The 27,912-nt window shown below is 43.8% G+C and overlaps 1 protein-coding gene and 1 long non-coding RNA gene across 22 annotated transcripts in view; one reads left to right on the plus strand and one right to left on the minus strand.

Annotated features, from left to right (window-relative positions):
• LOC309643394 overlaps positions 1 to 8,122 on the minus strand; it is a 51,447-nt gene extending 43,325 nt beyond the window's left edge. Inside the window, exons 1-2 of one of the 3 annotated variants that reach the window (XR_014253705.1) lie at positions 7,953 to 8,122; positions 7,115 to 7,266 (exon numbers count right to left, since the gene is read on the minus strand). This is a non-coding gene — a long non-coding RNA (uncharacterized lncRNA). The other 2 variants (XR_014253706.1, XR_014253707.1) reach the window with 2 other exon arrangements.
• Positions 8,123 to 8,293: 171 nt separating this feature from the next.
• Positions 8,294 to 27,912, plus strand: part of AAK1 (AP2 associated kinase 1) — a 169,065-nt gene continuing 149,446 nt past the window's right edge. For 11 of the 19 annotated variants that reach the window (XM_082425986.1, XM_082425989.1, XM_082425988.1 and 8 more), the window contains exons 1-2: positions 8,295 to 8,461; positions 8,757 to 9,143. In XM_082425986.1, coding sequence (XP_082282112.1) covers positions 8,981 to 9,143 — 163 coding nt within the window. In that variant the 5' untranslated portion in view covers positions 8,295 to 8,461; positions 8,757 to 8,980. Of the gene's footprint in view, positions 8,462 to 8,756; positions 9,144 to 27,912 lie in introns of all 19 variants that reach the window. The other 8 variants (XM_082425977.1, XM_082425976.1, XM_082425993.1 and 5 more) reach the window with 3 other exon arrangements.

Raw genomic sequence — 27,912 nt, forward strand, 5'->3', positions numbered from 1 at the left:
GGAATTCCATAGGAAACCAGGGTATCTTCTCTATCATTTTTAAAAGCAACAGAAGACATTCACAGATAATCTTTAAAAGCATTTCAGTCTCATATCTCTATCTGACAGATGACTCAAAAAAAACCTCAAAGATGTTATAAAAGAACTCTCTGGTGGTATTAAAATAAGGTGAACAAAGAATTTCATCAATGTATTTTTATAACTGTGGTTTCAAAACAATTCAACTGTGAAAAATTATTGAAAGACGAAACAATAATTTCATAATAGTAGCAACTAACATAAAGTGTTAGTCTCTGGTCTAAATGCTTTACACGAATTACCTCATTTAACCCTCAGAACAGCCCAATGATGGTAGATACCATAATTATGTCTATTTTACAGATGAAGAAACTGAAGCACAGGGGAGTTTAGTAATTTGCCTAAAGTCACACAACTAGTGTACTTGCTATTTAACTATTGTCTCTATGCTGTGACCCTGAGATTGGAACTCTGCTAATCATATTTCCTAGACTTCCTTGCGAACTGGCTCCCTGTGTCTGCTAATAAGAGGCACTGGAAGAAAACTGTAGGGAGAGAGTAGGAAAGAAGGCTTGTGCTTTCTGTTTTCTAGTACTGTCAGTATTGTTCCACCATCAGCAGCAGACAGTTGGCTCTAGCTCCCAACTTCTTTGCACACTTCTAGCATGAATTTTGCTTTGCCCCTCAGAGGAATCTTCAGCAGGGGAGGTTCAGGGAACCCTCTCCTCCTCTGAAATCCAAGCACCAGCTGCAGAGAGCGTCCCCTTAAAGATCTGAGCACCAAACCTACAGGGCCTCTCCTCTGAGCTCCTAGGTTCTAGAAACTTGATTTCTTCCTTTTGTTCTCACAGTCCTAAAGGTTGAAGCTTCTTCCTGCAGTTACTAATTTCTGGTTACCTTAGCTTCTTGTTTTTTCCTTTCAGCCTTCCAACACCTGTGTAACCAATTCCCTGTATTTAATATCATCTGTTTGCAATACTTAGTGTGTTTCTGTTTTTCTAATTGCACCTTGACTTACACAGTTAGTAAATGACAGGGCTGGGATTCAGATCCAGTAGCCAGACTCCAGAGCTCATACTCTTAATTGCTATTCATATTATTCTAAGCTCTTAAAAACAAAACAAAAATAAGACAAAAAAGTAAACCTGACTTTAAATAACCCTTGCGACAAAGATGGACCAAAAATTGTAAAATGTAATTGGAGTATTTAGATCTTAAATAATGATTAGAGAAAAATTAAAAATCCTGTGACACACAAAAGCTATATTTATTGAGAGTGAAGCTCTTAGCTTTAAATGGTTTTATTCTTAAACAAGAAAGAAAAAAGCAAATACACCAAATATTTGTCTAAATAATTAGAAACATAATAAACCAAGGTAGGGAATTCCCTGCCTGGCAGTCCAGTGGTTAAGACTCAGTGCTTTTACTGCCATGGGCCTGGGTTCGATCCCTGGTTGGGGAACTAAGATCCCACAAGCCACATGGTGCAGAAAATAAAATAAAATAAAATAAAATAAAATAAACCAAAGTGAAGCCAAAGGAAAAACAAAATACAACAAAAGTAGAAAATATGCAAGTCTCATGCCTACTTTTGCTTATCATTTTACCATTTTTTAAAATCCTCAGTGCCTGGCAGACCTCAGAGCTCCTTGCACATAGTGGAAAAAGTCGGTTTTAATGAAATATTTTCTCTATCAACGAAAACTATTCACACACACATACATAGGTAATATACATGCATACTGAAAATGACAGGGAGGATATCCATCTAACTGTCATAGGGTTTACTTATGAGTAATGAGATCAATTATTTTTATTCTTCTTCCTTCTGCTTTTCTTCTTCCTGCTTTTCTGTATTTCCAAATTTTACAAAATGATTATGCACATCATAACTAGAAAAAAGTTTTTAAAATAACCTTTCATCAAAAAATTTTAAAGTCCTTTGTTATAAAGCAGAAACTAACACACCATTGTAAAGCAATTATACACCAATAAAGATGTTTAAAAAATTTTTTTTAAAGGCCTAAGATCAAACTGGGGAAAAGTGTTTTCCATTTATGTGACAAGGGGTTTTAATTAATGTCATTAATATATAAAGACCTGCACATCTAATCTAAAGTAGTCACTCAGACAATTTCTATCATACCACTCTAGTCTAATTATATTATGGTATTTACCATTATCCAACATTTTTCTTGACTTGTTTGCTCATTTATTGTGTTTTCCTTACCCTGACCCTAATGTAGGCTCTCTTACAAGGAGAAACCTTGTTTATCTTGTTCCACATCAAATTGCCTATTCCTAGAACAGTGCCTAGTACTTGGGAGGAGCTCAGTATATACCGACTGAATAAATAAAAGAGTACTTTCAATCAATTCTTAAAAATGAATGCTCCAACAGAAAAGTTGTATAGCAATGTGATTTTAAAATGAAGAAATATACATATCCAATAAGTTTTTTAGACTATAAACTGTGTAAGGAAAGGAATATGTCTACCTATTTATCATTATATTTCCAGTTCCTAGCACAGTTTTTTTTTTTTTAATTAATTAATTAATTAATTTTTATTTTTGGCTGTGTTGGGTCTTTGTTTCTGTGTGAGGGCTTTCTCTAGTTGCGGCGAGTGGGGGCCACTCTTCATCGTGGTGCACGGGCCTCTCACTATCGCGGCCTCTCTTGTTGCGGAGCACAGGATCCAGACACGCAGGCTCAATAGTTGTCGCTCACGGGCCTAGTTGCTCCGCGGCATGTGGGATCTTCCCAGACCAGGGCTCGAACACGTGTCCCCTGCATTAGCAGGCAGATTCTCAACCACTGTGCCACCAGGGAAGCCCCCTAGCACAGTTTTGACATGAAATAGATACTTAATAAAACAATCAATGAATAAATGAATGAACATAATGTTAAAGAAAAAAATTTCATGACACTTGTCAAAGACAGTAAAGACTTTATTCAGGAGGGACGATTGCAAGGAGGATTTGGTGGTAGGGAAGACAGACCAAGCTCAAATCCAAATCCAATCAGGATGAGTAGAGATCTACAGCCAAAGAGCAGGGTGGATGGAAATTTACTAAGAGGAAACATCAAGGCTAGGGGGATTCTTGCTGGTCAGACTCAACAGGATTCTTGCCTTAAGGCAGCCCAAGGTGATAAGATACTGAGAGTGAAGGATAAGGAATTTGACCAGATTTCCAGAGAGATCATCTATCAAGGGTGAGGGATTTTCACTAAACTGGCCCAGCAGAATTCTTGCTAAAACTGAATTAACTGGGCCAAGGACCGAGCCCAAGGTCAAAGTCTAGTCAAAAAGAGGACTCAGAGGAGCTGATTCAGGTTTGGTCAAGAGGAGTCTTTCTCAATGAAAGTCTTTGAAAAATGTTCACTAACTTAAACAATGACAAATAAAGCTACGAGCACCATCTCTACTTATCAAAATGTAATAGACGGGACTTCCCTGGTGGCACAGTGGTTAAGAATCCACCTGCCAATGCAGGGGACACGAGTTTGAGCCCTGGTCCGGGAAGATCCCACATGCTGCAGAGCAACTAAGCCCTGTGCGCCACAACTACTGAGTCTGCGCTCTAGAGCCCACGAGCCACAAGTACTGAAGCCCATGCGCCTAGAAGCCTGTGCTCCACAACAGGAGAAGCCACCGCAATGAGAAGCCCACACACCACAAGGAAGAGTAGCCCCCTGCTCGCCACAACTAGAGAAAAGCCCACGCGCAGCAACAAAGACCCAATGCAGCCCAAAATAAATAAATTAATTAATTTTAAAAAATGTAATAGATGTCTCTCTCTCTTTTTTTTTTCTTCTTTTTTTTTTAAAGACAAGGTCACCGGTAGAGAGTGACTGGGGGCTATTTTATTGTATTTTATTTATTTATTTATTTTGGCCATGCTGTGTGGCATGAGGGATCTTAGCTCCCTGACCAGGGATTGAACCCATGCTCCCTGCATTGGGAGTGCAGAGTCTTAACCATTGGACCACCAGGGAAGTCCTAGATTTCTCTTTAAACTGTACGAACTCAGTGTTCACAAGGGTACGGAAATACTTAGGATTTAACGTCTTCTTTTAAGACCAAAAACTTCTTGAGTTGCAAGGAGTATATCTATTTTGTTCGTTGTAATAAACTTTCAAAGGCGTAGCCCATGGTGGGCGCTTTAACATTTGTTAACTGAATCACTGAGTGGGGAGCAAATCAGTATTAACTTTCCTAGAGGGTACTTTGGCTCTATAGCTGTAAAAACATTCATATCTTTTGACCCAGTTATTCCATTTAAAAAAAAATCATAGCCTTAGGAAAAAAGTCAAAGAAGCACAAATAAGGATATTCATTCTAATCATATACAGTAAGTTCCCTGCAAATCTTCAGGGTTCACAAACCTTCAAGTTGTGAACTTTCAAAGATGCAAACATGCAGTCCATCAACATCAGGTGTGAGTGAAACTGCAGCTTGCCCTCTATCTCCTATTGCTGACGAGCCTTCAGCTCTACCATCTCCCACCTCCTCTCCCTCCTCCAGTCAGTAACTCTTCTTGAGGTCAGGTTGTGATTCTGGTTCTGCCCTTTGCAGGCTGTGTGTAGCAACAGTTGACATACTTTAACCATACTCAGCCTGTTTCCACATTGATAAAATAAAAGTAACACACACCTCATAAGTGTATTGTGAAGGTTGAATGATATGATTAAATATCCAATGCAGTGCAGGCCTTAGTTAAGGTCCTTAAATAATGTTGGTCCCCTTCCCTTTGATTTCCTCTAAGGATGAACCACACATTTGCCATAACTGGGTTTACTGTGACATGGTTTAGTCACATCACAGGTCAAATCATTTCCTCCAAACCTAACAAACCATGCACATCCCTCTGCTACTAACAAAATCTTCATTGTTCATTTATAAAATTGGGGATAATAGTATAATAGTGTCTATTTTTCACAGGTGCATCCATGAGGGTTAAACAAGATACTATGTTAAGTGCCTAAATCAGTAATTGGCATGTGGAAGATGTATAGTAACTTTCCTTTCCCTTTCCCTTTAATTGGATATTTCTCCATAGTATCTCCTTGACCAAGTTCAAAATGGTCTAGAATGACTCAAAACAACTTTTCCACCCTAATCTGTTTTCTGTGTCACATTTAATTTGAAGTCAATTATTTGGTTTATTTAAATACTGGTAAGGACAGACTATATAAACTATTGTACTGGATGTTCAAGGAGATAAGTAGAAGACTGTGACCTGATTCCGAGTAGTTGGTTGAGGTGACAATATACTTGAAAAGCTGCAAGGCCAGGTAGGACAAATCATACAGAAATAAGTGTGGTAGGAGTTTTGAGATTACAGTGGTTGATCTGATTATTTTACACTAAGATCTAGAGAATTACCGAGTTGTAAGAGAGCTATGGCTTTATGGCTGAGAAAATAGGTCCAGAGAGCTAAGTGGTCTAGGGGCACAGCTATGGAGTGGCAGGGGTTTCCTGTCTCCTGGTCTTGTGCTGCTTATAGATGTTTCTTACTTTAAGTAGGCAGTTTGGTGTAGCTAGTTAAGCACTGGGTTCTGAAGCTAAAATGCTTGGATTTGAGTCCTGGTTTTTCCAGTTACTATCTGTGTGACTTTGGGCAAGTCACTTATCTCTATGCTTCAGTTCCTCCATCTATAAAGTGAAAACAATAATAGTACCTTACTTCATAGGGTTGTTGTGAGGATTCACTAACTTAATATATGTAAAGCATTAAAAACTGTAGTTTTGACATTATAACTGCCATTAGTCTCTAAGAGAATGGAAGACAAGAAGTCCAGTCTTCTGTTTTTTCCTTCTTTTTCTTCTTCTTTTTAAAACTTCCTCCCTCAGATTCTGATCAAAGCATCCAAATGAGTGCTCAATAAATACATGTTAGCTACCTTAATCTTATAGGATAAAAACACATTTTTGTATCTCAGAAGTAAGACTTGGGATTTGCATAAGTCAGGCCTAGTTTAGTAACAGGGAAGTCTAGAAAAGTAAAAATTGAGATAGCAACAGATTCTAGGATCCAACAGGGTTTCTTTAAAAAAGCCAGGCAAGGGACTTCCCTGGTGGCGCAGTGGTTAAGAATCCACCTGCCAGTGCAGGAGACACGGGTTCAATCCCTGGTCCGGGAAGATCCCACATGCCAAGACGCAACTAAACCCATCTGCCCCAACTACTTAGTCTGTACTCTAGAGCCTGTGCGCTGCAACTACTGAGCCTCCGTGCTGCAACTACTGAAGCCCCCGCGCCTAGAGCCCGTGCTCTGCAACAAGAGAAGCCACCGCAATGAGAAGCCCGCACACCGCAGCGAAGAGTAGCCCCCGCTCTCCACAACTAGAGAAAGCCCATGCGCAGCAACGAAGACCCAACGCAGCCAAAAAAATAAAAGAAATTAAAAAAAGGAAAATAAAAAAGCCAGGTAAGATCAATAGATGCAGAGAAAGATGGAGGTCAATGAATCTAATTTCAAATATGCTTTCCCATCTATCTTAAGATCTATTCCAAACTTCCTTGGAGAAAATCTAGACTTTTAAGGAAAGTGCAGAGAACATGCCTCCCGTGGGCTTGCTTTGAGGGAATGTTTCAGCAGGTGCTGCATTCCGCCCTGGAGGTGGCTGCATGGATTTGTGAATTGAGGTGACAACATTGACTCCCCCCTGAAGAAAAGATGCTGTCTCTACATAGGAACTTTAACTGATAGTTTAACTACAATGATACTACTTGAAACATGAGGAAGAAAGAGGAAGAGGAGGAGGCGAAAAGGGAGAAGGAAAAGAGGGAGGAGAAAAAAGAGGAGGAGGAAGAAGAGGACGAAGCAGCAGAAACCGCTGTCAAGCCAGTCACAACTCAGTTCAATAGTCATTTTAGAAAAAGCAAGAACCATCCCCCTGACCCCCCTCCGCCCTGGAGCACCTTTCTCTACGCTCCTCAAATGCCTGCTGAAAAAATTCTGGGACTAATTTACAAGCCAAGAAGGCTGTCGCAGAATTAGGGAGAGCAGGTGGAGGTGAGAAATAACCTATATTGAGGGACTTGAAAAATCATGGATTTGGGGAGGAGGGATGGGCAGGGATTTGTCACTACCTTCAGCATCATCTATCAGGAAATCTAGGGATGGAAGAAGGCTCCAAGACGGGTCCCAAATCTTCTGCATTTTGCAGATGCAAATCACATCGTCCACCTTCACTCTCGGCACTCGGGCGGTATCAGGATAAAATAAGCATCAAAAGGGGTACCTTGAAGTGAAAACAAATAGCAGAAGGTCAGCCTGGAGTTCTTGTGTGGGAGGGGCTTAACAAAGGTCAGCACAGCCACAGCATCAGAAAAGGTGGAAGAATTAAGGGTCACCGACAGACGAGCCCCAAAGTTTGGGGTTTGGGTCTCCTGGTACCCTACGATTTGCCCCGCACACACACCCTTTAAGTTTCTCAGTTTGAGTCTCGCCTGTAGACTTCCTGAAAAGACACGGTCTTATTAAGCGTTCTCACAGCGCCTAGCTCAGAGCTGACCCGTGAGCCGGTTCTCAATAACATCTGGGAGCAAAAGTGGCTTTTGAAGTTGGAGGAGGAAGGGCTCTGGGTTTATTTATGTTAAGGTTGGCTTTCGGGTGTGGCCTGGCACCAACTGCCGGCAAAAATTTCCCGATCACCTCCCGTCTTCCACCTCTGCCCAGGTGACGTCGGTAAGCCCCGCAGGACCAGCTAGGGGCTAAGCGGCTAAGCCGCGTCCTTCAGGTGTCAGTCTCGATCCGTTCGGAAACCACAATCCCCAGAGTCCCTTGTGCAGGGAGGTCAAGTCGCAAATAAGATGGCTCCAGAAGGGTGGGACATGCAGCAGGGTGGAAACCCTGGTCCCTGGTAGTTTCTTTACCGGATATGTTTAAATAACTGAATCCCCACAAATGCACCACTCCACTAACCACCTTCGTGGCCGAGGAGGACACCGCAGCCGCCTCTCTCGGTCGTCCAGGGGCATCCTGGGAGTTGCAGTCCAGCCGCTGGGCTGCGCCGAACAACCTTTCCCATAGTGCCCTACGGGTCGGGCAATTTCAACATTCTTTTCCAAAACTCTCTCCGCACTGAGATCCCCTTTCCCCGGTCCCCTTCTCTCCGACAACTCCTTCCCGTCTGTGGCGACAGAGCAGCGGCCGCCGGTGGCCTGGGCCCCTGGCCGGGTCGCCCCGAGAGGCACTTCCGGCGGCGGTTCACTTCCTGGTTGGGTGGATGGAGCCGAGCGGGAGCGCGCGCGGGGGAGGGGCGGCGGGTTAGTCTCCGCCGGGCGCTCCGGGGATCAGCTGGCGGGCGGGCGGGCGCCGAACGCGGCCCCGGCTCTCGCTGCAGCGCCGCCTCCTCTCCTTGTCGCAGGCCGGCCCGGCGGCCGTGACAATGTTGCGGCGCTGGTAGCTGGGCGCCGGCCGCCAAGCCATCTCAAGTGGGTGCCGCTGGGATGCTGCCTCGCGGGGCGGCGGGGAGACCGGGGAGGAGGGGAAGCAGTGCCGGGTTGGGTCAGCGCTGCCCGAGGCGGCCCGAATCCCTCCTTTTTCAGACCCCGGGGCACGGGGTCCCGGGTTCTGGGGCCGGGGACGCGTTTTCAGCCCCAGGGTTTTTCTAAGAAAATGCATGAAGCGTTTCCCCAGGATGGTGGCTTTTGCTCCCCCTAGGACTCAGCAGTTGAATTTTTAAGTGTGTTACTGATTCATCCTCTCTCTCTTCCTCTGTCATCACAGGTTTAAACTTACACGAATCGCTCTCTTGAGGAGGAGGGGACCGCCGCGCGATTGACACGCATATTCCTATAGGCATCCTCCCTCAGCCCCCACCCCCTCGGCCGGATTCGGGTGGCTCCTCTCCTAGCTGAAATCCGAGAAGAAATCCTTGGATCGTTTGTTTAAAAAAAAAAAAAAAATCTAGAAACCGTCGGTATTTTGCTTTACTGCTTCCTTTTCGCAAGATGAAGAAGTTTTTCGACTCCCGGCGAGAGCAGGGCGGCTCTGGCCTGGGCTCCGGCTCCAGCGGAGGAGGGGGCAGCACCTCGGGCCTGGGCAGTGGCTACATCGGAAGGGTCTTTGGCATTGGGCGACAGCAGGTCACTGTGGACGAGGTGTTGGCGGAAGGTATGGTGGGACTCTTTCAGTGCGCCGTAAATTAAAATCTTGTGCTGATGCAGCAAGACGTTGAATGTATGAATGGGTTTTGACCAGTTGACCCTCCCTTCCCCCTCCCCTTGCCCTGTGAATCATTGTCCTTGAGAAATTTGAAACTGAGATTTCAAAGTGACAGAGCTTTATGGGGTGGGGGGAATTTGCCAGAAATTGTTTACCTCGATGACCTTTTATTTAAAAAAAAAAAAATTGACAAGCCAATTCTTGCCTGCCTCACCGAATTATGAGGATCAGACGAGAAAACGTATGTGTGAAAGTGTAAAGCTTCACATCAAATGTAGGGTGTGGGGCTTGTCATCCTCCTAAAACTTGAAATACTGATGTGAGGGCTGAGCGGTGGGGCTGGAGGACCTTTAAGAGGGGTTTCTTCTCCTACCCAACTTTCCCACTCCCTTGAGCAGGCACTGGAAGGAAGAGAGGATTTTCAGAGAATCAGAGTGTGTTTTTCTAAGAACCAAGGCTCTTGGTGGATTTGACTAGGTTTGTTTCCTGACCCAACTGTAATCAGGTCCCCAGGATGCAGCTAAGATAACAAATTACATGAAATGAATGTGGTTATTTTGAAATCAGTCCAGTAGGCCCCTCTTTCTCCTGTTCTTGTTTTTTGGTATTTGGGTGTGTGTGTGTGTGTTTGTGTTTGTGTTTTGCCCAAAGAATTATTTGAGAGTGGCCTCCGATTTTTGCTTTTTCTCTTTTGGAGAGGATGTTATTTAGATCTGCTGTATAAATTCCCTACACGTGTGTTCATCTGTGTATCTATAGACATGTAGATATATATCTTTATCCCCCAGGCTGTCCTGAAACCTTTGCATGTCTCTTTTGGTAACCTTAACGTCGACCTTCATAATTATGCCAGACTCATAATTTTCACAGCCCATTGCCTGCCTAGTGTGCTTTTACTTTTAATAAAACCAGCAATTTCCTTGGCATGAAGCTATTCAAACTAATTGGATGGGGCCAACCTGCCGTAGGTTGTTTTATCAGCCGAGAGGGGATGGGGGAAGGGGAGGCCTCTATTACTGCAGCATGGTGGGAGAACAGTTTATTAGCAGGAGAAGAAGCCTTCTTGCAAGCTAAGGCTGGAGCAAGGGCCCCAACCTGGGCCTGGGACATGCCTGACACGGTGAGTGTTGCTCGTGGTGGGTTTGGAGAAGGAGCTGTTTGGCTCTCAGCGTGTGTCAGCATGGGATTCAGCTGGGCCCAGTGTTCTGGGGTTACGGTTGAAGCCTCTTTAAAAACACTGGTTTAAAAAAGATCTGGCAGTTGATGTCCTTATGAAGTTGTTGCTCTTTTCCCTTTTCAGTGCTGCTCTAGCTGGACTTAATCCGGGGCCTGAGTCACTGTCCCTCCGGATCCTTCCTTGTGGGCTTTGGTGCAGGATGGGAGACGCTTCTGTGCCCGCTGCCAGATCCACACCCTTGAGTCTGGTCTGTCTGTTTCATCCCTGTGCCAAAGCCCTTGACTGCAGTGGGATGGAGAAATGGAGAAGGGGTGTGTGAGAGAGAAATCAAGAGGAACGAGGGGGCACAGAGCTCTTTCCTTCCCTCTCAACGGCCTCTGCTCAACTTAGAGCCCAGAAACATTTTGTTCAGCTAGGATATTGTCTCATTAGAGATGATGCTACCCTAAGCAGTGCCTTTTCTCGGAGTCTGAGTCAATGGGGAGGAGAAAAGGCAAAATTGGTCTTTTTTATCTAGGCTGCCCTTCTCTTCCCCAGAATTCATCCCTGAGAACTGCACATCATGCATTATGGTATTTTTAAATGGAACTGAGGGCTTGCAGCTCTGTATTCATTCATTTATTCATTCAACAAACAGTTATGGAGTGTCTGTGATGTGCCAGGCACTGTGCTAGGCTCTGGGGAATATGATTTAAAACTAGATGCTGGAATTTACAAACTACTTTGAGAGATGGAAAACAGCCACTTAAAACAGAGCAATATGTGCTGTCATGGAGATAAGCTTAGGGTACAGTGGCCTCCAGTTTTAGAGAGCCAAGAACTGCTTGCTGCAGGAAGTGACTGACTGAAGCACGAGCAGGCGTTATCCAGGTACGGTGACGGCATAGGCAGAGACTCAGCTAGGTCTGGCAGTGTTGCCCTCTTTATGTTCTTTGACTATAACTGAATTTGAATATGTGGTTCTTAGAAGCATGTAGTTGTGTAGGAGCCAGTATACAAAGTACCTGTGAAGAACCCACCAAGTACAAAGGCACTGCTAGTTTCTGGGAAGGATATAGGGAGGTTTAAAGTGTGATGCCTGCGTTTAAGGAGCTGTCAGTGAATTTATGAAAACAAGGCAAACATTCACCCCTACAGCAGCATGGTTACCGGGGCTGTCTGTGGAATCAGGCAGATCTACGTTCAAATTCTGGATCTGTTCTTTACCAGCTGTGAAACGTTGGGTAAGACATTTCAAGCCTCTCTTGAATCTCTGTTTCCCTATGGCGCTCTCAAAGTGTGGAGCCTGGGTCCAGGGCATCAGCATCACGTGGGAGCTTGTTAGAAATGCACATTCAGGCCTCGCCCCATAAACTTGGCTGTGGGGCTTTAACATGTTCCTGGAGAGATTCTGCTGCAAGCTAAAGTTTCAGAACCACTGTCCTACGGAGCAGTCTTGAATATTAACTGAGGCAACGTATGTAAACTATTTAACATTTTTCAGATGTTCAATAATTGGTAGCCATTATTTCTCAGCCAGGAGGAATGGGGGGCAATGTGAAGGCTAGTTTGACTGCAGCAATCTGCAGCTTTCCTTTCCCCCAGTGTGGGTAGACACAGCCCAATGTTCTTTGCAGAGGCGTCAGCAGCTCCTTAAAGGGTCAACAGATGTTTTGGGTAGCCATGCTCCTTCCTGAACCCTCTTCTCTTTGAGTCCCCAGGTGCTGACCTAGCCACCAGTCCTAGCCAGTGTTGTCTTAGGATGATGAGAGTCATGCATCAAAGTGCCCAGGGCAGTGGCCAGGCAGTTCAGGGAGGGATGATGTGCTGGGCTTCAAGCTCAGACCCTGTTCCCACCTCATCTCACTGACCGTCCCTTTTTCCCTCATGTGGGTTTGGTCTGTACTTTACAGTGAGGAATCGCAGGAGCCCCAAGGAGGAGGTGCTGGAGTGCAAGGCAGGAGAGCGCCTGGGCTGCCATCTTTCCATCAGCGGCATCAGCCCCAGTCGCCTGGTTTCCCTAACTAGTCCAGTGGGGGTTTGTCTGTCTGCGGGAAGTGAAGGTTCTAAGTCACGAGTTCAGAGGGGTCTGGCTTTGTGTAGGCTGGTGCAGGGGAGGATATTTTCTCTCTAGCTTCCTCAGCGAAGATGCCATGATGAGATGCTAAATCATGTGTGAGGTAACGGGTGTGTGATGTCAAGGGAAGATCTGGTTTAAGCTTCCAGAATGAGCTCAATGGGAAAAGTGGAGCAATGCTCAAAGGAGGACTGAGAGGCTATGCTTTTGTCATATCCCCTCAGCTATATGAGGCCTTACGTCTAAGCTCCAGACAATACGTAAATGTTGGCTACCTGCTGTGTCCAAGACAGCATTCCTCAACATTCTATATAAGGTGGAGCAGGGGGCCCTTCAGGAAAGTTTTCTGACCTACAGTAAAGGAATTCAGGTCTAGGGCTAATGAGAACTACTCAGTAAGTCTCCATATCAGTAAACTTTGACAGTTTCTCCTACCTACAGTGCAAAGTAGTGAGGCTTAAAAAATATGTGTGAAATCACCTAAACCAAACAAATGTGTGTGTGTGTGTGTGTGTGTGTGTGTGTGTGTGTATGGCATAAATAGGTATTGGTGGTATCAATATGACGCATGCATGTATTCGTTTAGTGAACGTTTGTTGGTGCCTTCTCTGCGGCAGGTGCTGTATTAGGCTCCAGAGCTACTGGGATGAATGGGACTTGGGCCCGGCTCTTAAGGAGCTCATAGACCAGCAAATAATGCTAAGATAAGTATGCAGCACTTAGCATGGTCCTGGGTGTGGAGTAGGTGGTAAAAAGATGTTATGAGATGATAATGGGCCTGGGGCTGAGGGTTTCCAGATGAAGTGTCGTTTGAACAGGAATGGAAATTACCCAGCATATGTTCCAGATGAGAGTTACTCAAGCCTCTGTAAGCAGAGAGAATAGCACATGCAAAAGTGCAGAGAGGGGAGACAGTATGGTGAGTTCTGGGAAAACTGGCTAGTCTGGTGTTATCATTTTGGTTAGTAGAAGTTTCCCTTCCAGAGTCGAGGAAAGTAGGGCATGGCATGGTAGAAGGAAATTCTTTGACATTTGCTCCCTGGCTGTGCTGGCTGCTTGCTTTCCCCAGTGGCCCTGGGCCTTCTGAGTAACCATTGGCTAGCTGTCCAGTGTGCACCGCTTCCCTCTGTGCCTCAGCCCTTTGCCAGTAGTGGGGGCGAGGAGGTGGCTGGTGTCTGGGGAAGGAGCGGTCCCGAAGGTTCGAAGAGAGGCAAGAAGCTTGAACCAGAAGCAGGCGGGGGAGTGAGAAGACCAGTGTTACAGGAAGGAGTGGACAGGGGAGATAATGAGGGTGTTTGACCCAAGCAGAAGGTATGTTGGAGAGAAAAGAAAAGGAAATAAGGCCACGGAGAGCTTCAGTGCCAGGCAGGGAGGTTGGCTATAAGCATGTGAGGTCTTGATGCAAACACCCAATTTGACCCCTCCCACTTCAGATGTCTTTGCCTGCTGGGAAGTCTGATTTTTTAGCGGCAACTGCAGATTTTCAGGGGGTGGCTTGTGAATGGTGTCTTCTTCCTGGCTTCGGGCATGATGACGGTTATAGCTGTGCTAAATATAGCCAAATCTCGAATTCAGAAATGAAATCTAGAATAAGTCATTGCGTGGTCAAAGCCTTTCCTTTGGTCTTTCTAACAAAGTCACGCTCATTTAATGAGAGGTCATGAAGAGAGAGAAAGAGTTTCATATGGGTTTCGAGAGGGAGGATATGGGGGGAGGCATGCACTTGTACCTCAGTAGCTAAAACTGCATGTAGAGTACACAGGAAAAGCTTGGTAAATAACAAAGAATACATGAAAACATACTACGGCATCAGAGCAGTCATTTTACCTTGCAGTATTTGAAAGTTGACACTTCAGACAGAAAGGGGACTCACCCCACCGTCCACCTTCATCTTGTCCTCTTCAAAGGATAGATGCTTTCTGAGCTGCTTAAGAAATCCCTGTGCCATCTGCATCTTTAAGAGCCAAACAATGATAATCATAGAACTGAAATTGTCTATTGAAGTAGCATCCAGCACTTGAAGTAGCAGAGCATAGCCTTCAGCCTACTTTTCTGGAGCCATCTTTTGGTGTGTTTGGTGTGGTGGCGGGAGCACTGCAGTGTGATTGGAAGACCCAGGTGTGCTGGTTCATTCTTTGCCGTGTTCAGTAACCGTGCCTGTGCTGGACGTCATGCAGTGATTAAATAAGACACGGCTCTGCCTTGTGGAGCTCACTATCATAGAACTCCAGACACACGAGCAAATAGCTCTACATGCTGTGATGAGGGATGTACAAGGGCTAGGGGACAGACATGAGGGAGCCATTAATCTTGTGGGGTGAGGAGTAGTCAGGGAAAGCTAAAGAAAGTGATACTTGAAATGTGTCTTCGAAAATAACTTAGTACTAGATGGACAGGGTCAAGAGAACATTCTAGACAGAGAGAATAACCAAAGACACAAAAGCAGGAAAGTGCACTGCTTGCTGAGAGCTGTATGTTTTGAGACAGTAGTGATCTACTAGTGTCCAGGGCTGTGCAGGCCAATAAAGTAGCCACTAGCCACATATGGGTATTTAAATTTAAATTATCTGATGTTAGATAAAAATTTAATTTGTCAGACACAGTAGCCACATTTCAGTTGATAAATAGCCATGTGTGGCTAAGGCCTACAATTTTGGACAACACAGACGGAGAAAATTTCATCATCAGAGAAAGTGCTTTGGGCAGTGTTGGTTTAGAACAATAGTCTTCTAAACTTTTTGGGTAGAATAACACTCAGTTTACAGACATGCTCTCCCTTGTTTATTTACATTATATTCATGGCCTGCTGTCATTAGCTAACAATCTGAAGGCGTAGTATGTACTTACAGTGAAGTTCATCATTTATGATAGTGGTTGCAAATCCAGACTTTAAATAATCTCAGCAAGGTTTCGGTGAACTTCTTGTCATATCTTATTAGACTGTGATTGTTTCTACGTTGTAGTGTGACTGATGAAGAAGACACCGGGATAGAAATCAGGCCCTGCCCTTCTCTTGTTGCTCACCTATGCTTGTGTTATCTTTATCCAAGCTTTCTTTGCAGGAATCTTTTTAATCCCCTTGTTTGTTTTATGAGGGCTAATCCATTTAAAACAAATGTAATCAGTAAACGCACTTAACCAAGCACATGGACTGCAGTACCTCTCAGTACATCTCAGCCTTTGCTACGGAGCTTCCGCTCTCCCCCAGGATTCCATCAGATTTGTCTGAGATGCGTGACTGACATTCGGACTTGATGGAAACATTAGAGATGGACCATATATTAAATATTAGTAAAGATAAAAATCTTATTTTTTAAGATGACAGTTAATATAAATAGTCTCATATTTTCTTTCTAAACCCAGTGGATTGCTTTGTGTACCTCTGTTTGGAGACCACTGGTCTAGAGCAATGGTTCTTAACCAGGGGCGATTATACCCAGGTGACATTTAGCAACATCTGGAGACATTTTTGATTGTCACAGGATGGGGTAAAACTGGCAGCTAGTGAGTTTAGGCCAGGGCTCCTGCTAAACGTCCTACAGTGTATACGATTTCCCCACCCCCAACAGAGAATCATCCAGACCCAAATGTCAGCAGTGCCAAGGTGGTACAGCATGATGTGTCAGCCAGTATGAGGACAGAGAGGAGTCAGGGGTGGCTCAGAAGGGTCTAATTTGATGTGTGACTTCAGGCAAATCACTTAATTTTTAAATTCATTTTCTCAGAATCAGCAAGCCAGCAATCTTTCTTAACCTATTATGCTTAAAAATCTTTACGTCATTTTCTGTGTAAAACAGCTACTTCCAGAGTAAACCGGTAAACCAACGGAGATCGAACGGCAAGTCTGTGTGGGTCCTGGCTGAGAGAAGTTATAACAGTACTCTCCACTGACTGCATGTGAATTATGAGCTTTAAAAAGTTCTCCCCATAATCCCATATCTGAGCAACCCCAAAATGTGGTGGAAGCATTTTCTGACTTGAATTACTCAGAGCGAGGTTCAGTTGGGAAGGGATATTAAAGGTCAGAATGTTATGAGAGAAGATGTTGGTAATTCTTTGTGTAAGGAAGAGTCTAGCACTTGCAGCTAAGGCTCTTGGGTTCAAGTTCGTTCACATCTGCTACTTGTCAGCTTTGGGGAAGTCATTTAACTCTTGTGAGCCTTTGCTTCCTCACTGTAGTAAACGTCCTTCCTACCTCTGTAGGGATGCTGTGATCATGAAGTGAGAGGCTGGAGGTATAATGCAGAGAGCATAAGAGACAGCTTGCCTCTCCAGCCAGGAGGAGCAAGGTTTACTGAGCATCTAGCATATTCTTTACCAGCTCTGTTTGAGGTGCTATGGCAGAGAGAAGTAATGGAAAGCTTGGCTCCTGCCCTCCCAGTTGACGTGACGTGACCAACACGCAGGAAACAAGTGCACCCCACAAGACAATAGCTATTGAAATGCTGGCGTGTGTGGTGTACTCTCTAAATTCTGGAGGGGTTGAGGGGAAGGAGGGCAATAAGGACTGAGATGGTTAGGCAAGATTTCCTGGAGTGGGATTGTTCTCAACTGTGAGTCTTTTCTCTGGAACCCCTTCTTCGAGGAACCTTGTTTTAGGGAACATATCTAGTTCAGCACCTTTGCACATGTTATATTCTTAGTAAAGTTGAAGTATTGCAACATTTTTAGTCTCTTTCGAGGAACAGAGTTGCCTACATAAATAAATCATGTGTTCTGTGTTTATACCCAAAGCAAAAAAGCTTTTTCATTCTATGTGATTCTGAATCAGGAATAATGAGTATCAGCATGTTAAGGCAATACTGGCTACAAGATTTTGTGCTTACTTTCTTCCTCCATTATTATCTTTATTATTATGTCTGTTATTTTTATTATCATTTAGTCTATTATGTATAAACAATCTCAGTTCTTCTATTGAGTTATGGACAGTTGTTAGGAAGGAGGAGTCCTTCTTATGAGTGAGACTTCTACCTTGGCAGAGGGTGAGTTCCCCAAGTTGGAACAAAGTTAAAAGAGTAAAACTTCGGAGTTTCATTTGAGATGTGCTGTGAGTGAATCAGCTTGAGCTGGTCAGTTTTCTCCTCGGGCTCTGAGTGAACCTTGGCAGACAGTGGAAGGCAATGCCAATTGAAGCTTTGTTATTTATGATTTCTGAAGAGCCAAGAGATTGTTGGATGAAAGAGTTTATGGCATCCCTATATTATTATAATAGAAGGCCAAGTGAAGCATTGATGTTGGATTATCATTTGTAATTATAATGATCTTAAATAATGATGCCTTTCATCTAGGACTTGAATCCTGGAGAAAGCAGTATAATGCCAATGTAATTTGTTTGGCGCCTGTTTTTAAGGACTTATAGCTATTGTACCGGGACCTTTAGAGTAAGAGAAAGATTATTGTCCCTCTGGTACTGAGCACGACTTTGAGAACAAAATGGAGACTTTATTACCCGGGGACAGGAAGAAAGAAGAGGACTCAGGCCTCATCAGTTGGGCCCTTCCGGCTTTGCAGAGGTGCCATGTCTCCCGCTAGTACCCTCGACTCATCATTTTCCCTGGTCAGTGGATTTTGTTGGTTCCGGAAGTGCTGATTATCTTACAGGTTTGTTAGACTCGTTTAATTTCCCCTGGGGATAGCCTAGCCCTGTTCCTCAGACCTTTGTCCTCTACTATTTTTAGAAGCCTGGGAATCTTGGTGGCGGGGGAGTGGGCAGTGTTGGAAGAAATAATTCCGTCTGGCTTTTTGGCTATGGGAAAATCTCGGTTTGACCGGAAGGTGTAACTCAGTAGTGATTGGGGAAAACCTGATGTTCAGTACTGTCTTTCCTCCCTGACTCCCTAGGTCAAAGGGAACACGATGATGTTCTCCTTAGGAGAGGATTTTCAGGGTTAGCATCACACGTGGTGGTTTAAAAGCATGGGACTTGGAGGTGGGCAGCCCTTGGCTTGAATCCTGACCAGGTCCCTGTGATGTTGGGCAACTTACTAAGATCCTGGCTTATCATTGGTAAAATACAGAGAATACTCTGGGTGGTTGTGAGACTAGATGAAGTTATGCAAAGCACTTAACATAGTGCCAAGCGTGTAGTTAGTAGTCTGCAAACAGTAACTCTTAGTATTTAGGTGCATGAATTTTGTTTTTATCAGGCAGTATTTGGTTTGCTGTATGTAAAACCTGGTGGAGCTAGAGTCTTGCAGATAGATGAATAGATAATATTTATAGATAGAGAGATATCTATCTCTGTATCTTTCACAGTATCTGTTACAAACCCCAGGATGAGTAAGGAGGAGAGAATCTCAGATTTTATTTTATTTTATTTTTCTCTGCTTGAAAGCCACCTGTGTTAGGATAATTCCCCCAGCCTGTCAAGTCGCTGTTAGTATGATGGCCCTCTCCGCCTGAGGAACTCCTGCCCCTAGCCGTGTATCCATCTTCAAATCCTTGTGCTCTAACACAGATCTCCTGTTTCATTCAGGCCTGTGCCCCCCTCATCTCCTGTGAACCGTGGATTTAGCTCTTTCCGGTGCTCTACTGATAGTGTTCACCGCACCTGGGATCCCTTCCCCCTCCCCACCCACCTACCTTAATCCCACCTAACCTTTTCCTACCTAGCCTCAGTACTCACCACAGCTGTCAAAGTGACCAGTCCTTGCTCCTGTCCTCTGGATGCCTCCTCACTCTGACCTGCAAACCACTGCAAGAACTTGCACCTCCCTTCACCTCAGCCAGCATGCTTTTTAGTCACAGCAGTGATTCCTCTTTACCTTTTTTGAGCATTTAACACTGTCTCCTCTTTATTGTCTTAGGCATGGGTGGTCCCTTTGCTTGGGATGTTTTTCCTCATCTTTCCATGGCTGGCTGTTTCTTGCCATTCAGATCTCACTGAAATCTCACCTCAGAGAGGCCTTTTTTGACTATCCAATATAAGGAACCCACCATGTTTTATTTTGCCACGTAGCATATGTCAACTGATTTTTCTTGCTCATTGTTTATCTTCCCCAACTAGAATTTCACCTCCATGAAAGCGGAGCCTTGGCTGACTTGTTCGTTGCTCTATCCCCAGTGCCCGTGTAGTGCCCGGCACATCTGCGGAGCTCAGTAAAAGCCAGTTGAATGAATGAGTGAGCACATGAAGGAGGCAGAAGGAATGGCTGAAGATATGGATGGAGAATCAGGAGAGAGTGAGTGGGGAAAATGAATACTAAGTAGATTTAAAAGAAGCAGGGTGTGGCTATGTCAAGGTGTAAGAAGTCAGAAAGGTCACGGTGAGGGTGGAAGAGTGTTTCTTGGATTTGGAAATGTGGAGTTCGTTCATGAGCTTTGTTAAGAGCATTGGAAGTGGAGCAGTGGAGTGGAGTCCAGGTGGCAGTGAAATGAGTGAATGGGAAGTGAGGTGGGTGCTGAGTCAGGGAGGAATGTATTATTATTTTTAAATGGTGGAAGAGTCTTGAGTACATTAAGCAGAAAAGAAGTGGCCAATCGGGAGGAAGTTGGAAATGAAGTACAGGGGGCATTACTGATGGAATGGGGCTGAGGAGGTGATGGCAGGTCATGGGTGGAATCATCAACTCAGGTGGAGGAGATGACCTTGGACAGGAGAAAGGGCACTTTATTCACTGACCTGGAAGGAAGAGGAGTAAGAATGGGAACAGAGGAGAAGAAATTGGTAAGGTTTGGCAAGTTGAGGGAGTTCTTGCCTCATGTCTTCTGTTTTCTATTGGATGCTGTGGGGTGGGAGTTGAGTTGGGGGGTTCAAGAGAGTAAGGAAGGAGGTGGAGGAGTTCCCTAGGTTTATGGAGAGAAGGAATGACAAAGAATAAGTAGAAGAATGGCCTGGTCATATGGAGAGCCCATTCGAGGTGACTCATCATAGGAACACATGCTTTCTGACCCTTGGGGGTCTATCAGTTTTGAAAAATGTACTATTTTGGATTGGGCATTTTCTGAAATACATTATTTCCTGTCTTCTAAATTATATGCCACAGAGGCAGCATAATATACGTGGAAAGTACTCCTGATCTGAAACTGTCTGGTGACCACCAGGCCCTGTACTCTGGACAAAAGCCTTCCCAGCTCTGTCCATCATCAGGTTCTTGTCTGTAAAATGAGGACGAGATGACAGTGAAGTTGCTTTTCAACTCTAACATCTTACCGTTCTCTTATTTCTCAAATGCATTGTTATTAGAATGTTACTGTTTTGTTATAGATCTGTTAGGGTCTTTGCTTGCTATGGGTGAGAGAGTTTGCTCCTGAATAAAATGGCCCTGGGTTGCTATGCTTTTTGAATTTCATGTTGTGCATTATGGTTCCCTTCTTATGAGATTGTCAGCCGTCGCTTCTTACCGCTACCCGAGTGTCTTCCTGAATTAGCGCCTCTCTAATTTGCCGCCTTTAATCTGCCGTGGACTTGGAAACTAGATGACTAAGCTTGTTAGACCCGTGTGTAACAGTAAAGAGGCTCTTAGTGAGCATTTGAGGGTCTTGTCTGTGATTAAAGTGCATGAACTGCTGAGCGTGGGCTTCACGTCTCTTGTTGGCACAGGAACCAGTTTTTTATGTCTCTTCTGCTAGAAACGTTGAGTTCTGAAGACATAACGAGTTACCATTTGGTATTTATTATTAATTAAATGTGTTTAAAGCCTTTTGTCTGAAAAGTTGAGTGTCAGTGCCGTAGGGCCTTAACCCATTTCCATTTTCCTTTTCACTTACTATCCCTTCTCCTGCTGTCTCCTCAGTCCCTTCTCCACACTTTCAGTGTAAGGCAGTGTTCTATGCACCATTATAATATTATTTTAGTCATTCAGTTTTGATTTCTTTGAAACCACAGAGAAGTTTCCAGGATTATAATCCACTGTTCAATGCTGTATCTGTTTATATCTCGATAAGCGCCCTGCTGGAGACCCTCAGATGGTATTTGGGGTTGGACCTGGAAGACGGGAAAGAATGAAATGAATGCTAGTTCCATATATAATCTTTGGGAGATATGGAAGAAAGCAATCCAGAAGTCTTAAAAAAATTTTATGACAAAAATTAATCCATAGTATAGTAGAATAATTAGAAGATAAAGCCAGACAAAAAGAGAAAATATTATCCATAATCCCATAAATTACCTTTGTTAACATTTTGGTGTGTACCTTCCAGACTTGTGCATTTTTTAAGAATGAGAATATGCTTTGTCTGTAGTTTGCTTTCTCACATAGCAGTATATCCTAACTATCTTTTTGTGTTAAGCGTCTGCATCAACAGTTTTAGTCCATTGTGTGAATATTTTGTGATTTGTTTAACCAATCTCCTATTAGTCATTAAGGTTATTTATAGCTATTACAAAACAACCGCAACGAGTATTTTTTAAAGCCTTTGGGTACTTGTTCTATTACTTCCTTAGAATAAATTTCTGAATGTGAAATGGCTGGATCAAAAGATATGCATATTTTAGCTTTCAGTACATATTATAAAATAGCCTCCAGAAAGATAAAACCAATATATACTTCCACCAGAAGTGTTATCTTTTTATGAGGTTGGACATGTTTTCTTTCTTTTTCTTTCTTCCTTCCTCTGTTTCTCTCTCTTTCTTCCTTCCTTTCCCTCTTTCTTTCTCTTTCTTTCTTTCTTCTCTTTCTTTCTTTCTTTCCTTTCCTCCTTTCTAACTTTCTTTTCTTTTTTCCTTCTTTCTTTTCTTTCTTTTCTTCCTTTCTTTCCTTCCTTTCTAACTTTTTCTTCTTTCTTTCTTCCTCTTCCTTTCTTTCCTTTCTAACTTTCTTTTCTTTTTTCCTTCTCTTTCTTTCTTTCTTTTCTTGCTTTCTTTCCTTTCTTCCTTTCTTTCTTTTCTTTTTTCCTCCTTCCTTTCTTTCTTTCTTTCTTTCTTTCTTTCTTTCTTTCTTTCTTTCTTTCTTTCTTTCTTTCTTTCTTTCTTTCTTTCTTTCTCCCTCCCTTTCTTTCTTTCTTTCTTTCTTTCTTTCTTTCTTTCTTTCTTTCTTTCTTTCTTTCTTTCTTTCTTTCTTTCCTTTATATTTCTTCTGTGGTGAATTTTTTGTTTCTTTACTCATTTCTGTTAGGGCATTCATCTTAATGATTTATAGAAGTGCTTTACCTATTTAACATATTAATACTTTGTGGGTGTGTGTGTACACATATCAGTTTTTTGTTTTTTCTATTTTGTCATTTACCTTCTGTTAAGATGGGGCCTTTGCAGATATTTAAAATTTTTGTGCAACCAAATATGTAAATCTTTTTCTTTATGATTTTGTCTGCAGTCATACTTGGAAAGGCCTGAGAAGAAAGATAGGGCCTAGATCACAGAGATCTTGTGAGTTTGAACTTTATCTTTGAGCAATAAGGAAGCCATTCAGACTTTTAAGAGGGGGATAGCATGATCAGATTTGCAGTGTAGTTAGATTTGTGGAGGATGACATGAGGTAGTGGAGTCTAGAGCATTTAGGAGGCTGTTGCCGTGATCCAGGTGAAAGGCAGTGAGGGCTCAAGTGGCAGAGTGGTGATAGAAACAAAGAAGAGTACAGGTGAATATTAAGAGGTCATATCATCAAGACTTGGTGCTTGACTGGATTTAGAGGTTGAAGGAGAGAGATGGAATCAAGAATGATTCTAGGTTTCCAGTTTGAGAGCCCAGGTACGTGAGATAGAAGTGACACTAACTGGGACTTCCCTGGTGGTCCAGTGGTTAAGATCCCACGCTTCCACTGCAGGGGGCGCAGGTTTGATCCCTGGTCAGAGAACTAAGATCCCACATGCCACATGGTGCAGCCAAGAAATTAAAAAAAAAAAAAAGAAGTGACACTAACTGAGCTGTATTATTCAGGAAGAGAGGAAAGATTGAAAGAGGGAAGACCCAGGTTTAATTTGGGAAGATAATGAGTTTGACCTGATCAGTTTGTAGTGTGTTTGGGTTACCTATTGCTGTGTAACAAACTACCCTGCAACCCAGTGGCTTAAAACAGCAACAGTTTATTATTTCTCATGATTCTGTAGGTTGACTGGGGGCTAAGCTAGACTTCTTGCTGGGGCTTCAGCTCATCTCATTTAGGGTCTGTTAAAATTGTCTTTTCTCCTTACACTCTATTATATACCTGAATTCAGAACACCCCAACATGCACCAATATATCACATTTCTAACACCGTGCTTTATTCTTAGCAGAAATATATATGTCAGAGAAATATAGGAAACCCTATGGGTTTATACACAGAGCTTTGGTGTTTTTTTACACCCTGGGGGATGTAGTGAGAATTGGGTGAAGGGTGTGCCTTTTACAAAATTTACTTATTTATTTATGGGAAAGTGAGATAACGGCTTGGGGGAACTCGGGCAAGTCATTTTTAGGAAAGAGTACCTAGGGAAGTTGAATGATGTGAAATTGATTTGTTTGGGGCTGTCCATGCAGAGATGCTTGTACTGGCGTTTGAGAAGTCAAGAGTAAGAAGAGCAATGGGCTGAGGACGGAGTTGAGTTTTAGCAACATTTAAGGGCTAGTTTAGTAAGGAAAGCCCTTAAAGGAGACAGGGGAAGACTATCCGGAGGTATGAGGAGGATCAGTAGACTGCAGTGTCTCACACGCGTGGTGCTCTGCAGAGTTAATAAGTCGGAGTAGAGAGGATCAGGTGCCTTCTGACTGGTCAAGTTGGATAAAGACTGGAAAAAGGCCTCTGGTTTGGACAATGGAATGGCCCTAGCCTCTGGAAGAGCAGTTTTAGAAGAGTGGTGAGCTGGTGAATGGGAGAAGCAAGACTCGACTATTTCTTTAAGGAATGTGACTAGAAAAGAAAAGGAGAGATCGTATGGTAGCTGATAGGAAGACACACAGAGAAAGAGAGAGATCTAAAACAAGAATGAGGGCAGTTGTAAGGCTCCTGAGGAGACTGGAGAAGATGGACCCTTCGTCTTTTTGAATTGCAGCTTCATTCTTTCAGTTACTCAGGCCAAAAACCTTTCCTCCAGTCATCCAATTGGGAAAATCCTCCTTGCTCTACATTCACAATAGATCCAAAATCCAGCCACTTCTAACTTCCTCCTCTGCTGTCTCCCTGGGCCCAGCTGTCGTTGGCCTGGATTACACTGGCAATTTCTTCACCGGTCTCTCTACTTCTGTCCAGGCTTCCTCAGTCTGCCCTCAACGCGGTGGCCAGAGGGATCCTTTTAAATGCAGCTCATTTCCTGTTACTTCTGTGTTGGGAACCATCCAGTGACTCCCCATCTCCCTGAAAGTTAAACTGCAAACTCTGGTGTGGGCCTAGAAAGTACTATGCTCTGGCTCGCAATGACTTCTCTTCTGTCCTGTGTTACTAGGTTCCTCTTTGGTTATTGCACTCTCTCCACACTGGCTCCCTTGGGGTTCCTTAAAGCAAGGGAGGTTCACACCTCCCCCTTGGGGTTTTTGGGCTTTCCCCTCTGTCTGCAGTACTCTTCTCTAGGTAGCCCCAAAGCTTGCTCTCCCTTGCCTGTTTTGCTTAAATGTCACCTTCTCAGAGAGTCCTTCTCTGACCATTCTGATAAACATTGCAAGCTCTCCTTCCCACAGTCTCCCTTTTTCTCCTCCCTGCTTCTGATATGCTCTATAATTAACCTATTTATTTATGTATTGTCTCCCTTCTTTAGAATGTAAGCTTCCTGAACTTGTCTGTTTTGTTCACAGGCCTAGACCACTTAGTAAATATTTGTTGATTAAATGGGTAAATGAATGAATGAATGGGATCAAGGCTGATCCTTGGAGAAGAAGAAGGAAATTTCACCCTCTGAGATAGGAGGAGAAAAATGAATCAGTATGGATAGAATTAAGCTTGTATTGGGAGGGCTGGACGTGTTGGGGACATAGGAATTTGAAGGTAGACATGGAAGATGCCCTCGTTTTTCTGGAATGAGGAAACAAGGTTGTCTGCTGAGGGTAGTGGTGAGTATGGGGCTGAGGAGACTCCTGAGGGTTTAGGTTAATCACTGAGAGGAATGGGAGAGGGGGCTGTCCAAGGACAAGTACAGGACTCAGGCAGGATGAAGACCATGAATTGACAGTGATGCAGTTTTGCAAGCCTGTGTGATTTTTCTCTGGTAGAACTCAGGAACCTGAGACTAGGAGCAGAATAGGTGGATTTAGCATTGATCCAGGGCTTAGATGTTTTGGGAGGCCAGGGGTACAGAGGAATCAAAGGAGTGGTCCAGGTTGTCAACCGTGGGGCCAGAATGGGGGAGAGAGGACTGTTTAACGAGAGGGTTGTTTGATTGGGAGAAAATGGAAAAGAGCCAGAGCTAGGTGATGGATGAGTTTGAAGAACAGTTCAGCCCAGAGTGAAGACCTGAGAGGCTGGAGGCTTGGAGAGTGTGTCAGAAAGTGAACAATTGTCATTCAGGGTTTGTGTTGACAAGGTCCAAGGTGTGGCTGTGTGTGTAGGTGGTTGAGAAGACCAAAGGTCATTGTAATGAAGGCATTTGGAGGCTGAAGTATAGGAATAAATCATCCTCATGGATCTTGAAACCTCCCAGGATGATGGCAGGAGTTGTGGAGAGGAAGCCAGGTGCCAAAGCCTTCAGTGAATGTTGGGAAATGAGTCAGAGGGTGGAGGGACAAAGGCAAGGCAGGGTGGAAGCCACCCGAGCCAGGTGGCTCAAGCTCGGAGGGACAGGAACCTTTACATGAGGGTTGAAGGTGGAAGGAGTAATGCTCTGGAATCAGCTTAGGAGAACAAGGAAAAATCTGACCTCCTGCCCTGAAGTTCTTGAGGTGTAGGAAGATCTGGCATCAGCAGGCTGGTGATGCAAGTGATGTTGGCTGGCTCAAGAGCAGGCCAGGGCAACTTGGATGACACATCTTTGGCCAGAGTTTGGAGCTAAATTGTTGTTATTGTTACATTTATATAATTTACGGTATTTGACAGCTTTGTGTTTCCTCTTATTAGAAGGAAGAAACTTTCCTTTTACTTATATTTACCTATATATTTACATATCATGTTTATTTATGTTTAAATACATAAATATAAATATATTATTTATTTATTTATTTTTAAAATTTATTTATTTTATTTATTTATTTTTGGCTGCATTGGGTCTTCGTTGCTGTGCGTGGGCTTTCTTTAGTTGCGGCAAGCGAGGGCTACTCTTGGTTGCGGTGCGTGGGCTTCTCATTGCGGTGGCTTCTCTTGTTGTGGAGCACAGGCTCTAGGCACACGAGCTTCAGTAGTTGTGGCGCACGGGCTCTGTAGTTGTGGCTCGCGGGCTCTAGAGTGCAGGCTCAGTTGTTGTGGTGCTCAGGCTTAGTTGCTCCGTGGCATGTGGGATCTTCCGGGACCAGGGATCAAATCCATGTCCCCTGCATTGGCAGGCGGATTCTTAACCACTGCGCCACCAGGGAAGCCCTAAATATATATTTTAAATTCTCCCTTGGGGCTTGGCTTTGAGAAGAAAGAGGCAAGAGACCTTGCATGGTCACTGTACAGACATTCTCAGTACGTGGTTTTGAATTTGCCTTTTGCATTTTGTTGCTGGGGGTTTCTGCTCACCTTTAACTTTTAGGCCCTCCTGGTCAGGTTGGTTGCCTCTTGGCTGTCTTTTGTCACACTGAACTAGTGATTAACTCTTATGGAAGCCCTTTACCTCAGGGGTTGCTGAGAGATGAAGGACCACTTCCCTGGGTTTTTACTCAGCCTTTAGATAAAGGAAAAGGTCTGACTGTGTCAGCAAAATTGCTCAATCTGTGAGTTAGAAATGGTATCTTGCATATTTCCAGTTATTCAAGAACGCACATAGTTAGTTGGGAAGTCTCCATTAAACGCGGCCTCCTCCAACACCGCTAATACTTCAAACTCCTCGCTTCCCCTGCTGCACAGATATAGGGTGCTGTGGGCAGTATCTGTTGACTTGCTTTACATGCGATTGGTTGTTCCTGATGTTTGTTCTCTCACACACAGTCAAAAGCACTTGGCACATACCTCTTTAGTTTTTGTTCCATCTTATTGTCTCTCTCTCTCTCTCTCTGTCTGTCTTCTAAGCTATTCTTCACCTACCTCTGACCCAACTTGTACTCCTTGAGGGCATGGTTAGGTTTCTGCTTATCTTTCTCTATGATCCTAATAAGTAGATACTTAGGAAGTAGGTATTGAATGAATGCATTAAATTTAGAATTCAAACAGCCTAAACCACACATCTTGTGAAGGAGAAAAGTCTGCCCAGAGGATTCAATGACCTGTCCAAGGCTACATGGGTTCAGATGGGAATAGAATCCATTTGTCTTCTCAAGGTTTGAGGACTTTTTGAAAGATTAATGTCAAAACAACGAAGCCTGAATTGACTGTGTTCCCCAAAGTTAGAGATCACTGAAGTTCTTGAAAGTTTAGTCATATCTTCTAGGAATAGGGACCTTGCACCTCTCATTTCAGCTGTCACCCTGCTTGGGGGTGAACTGATGGAGGGGGGGAGCTTCTTTTGTTCTTTAATTAACTACTGAGATCCGGGAACGAGGGCCTAGGTACACGAAGGCTCTGCCCTA

Source organism: Balaenoptera physalus, assembly GCF_965194825.1.
Source record: "Balaenoptera physalus genome assembly, chromosome: 15".
NCBI classification, from domain to species: Eukaryota; Metazoa; Chordata; class Mammalia; order Artiodactyla; family Balaenopteridae; genus Balaenoptera; species Balaenoptera physalus.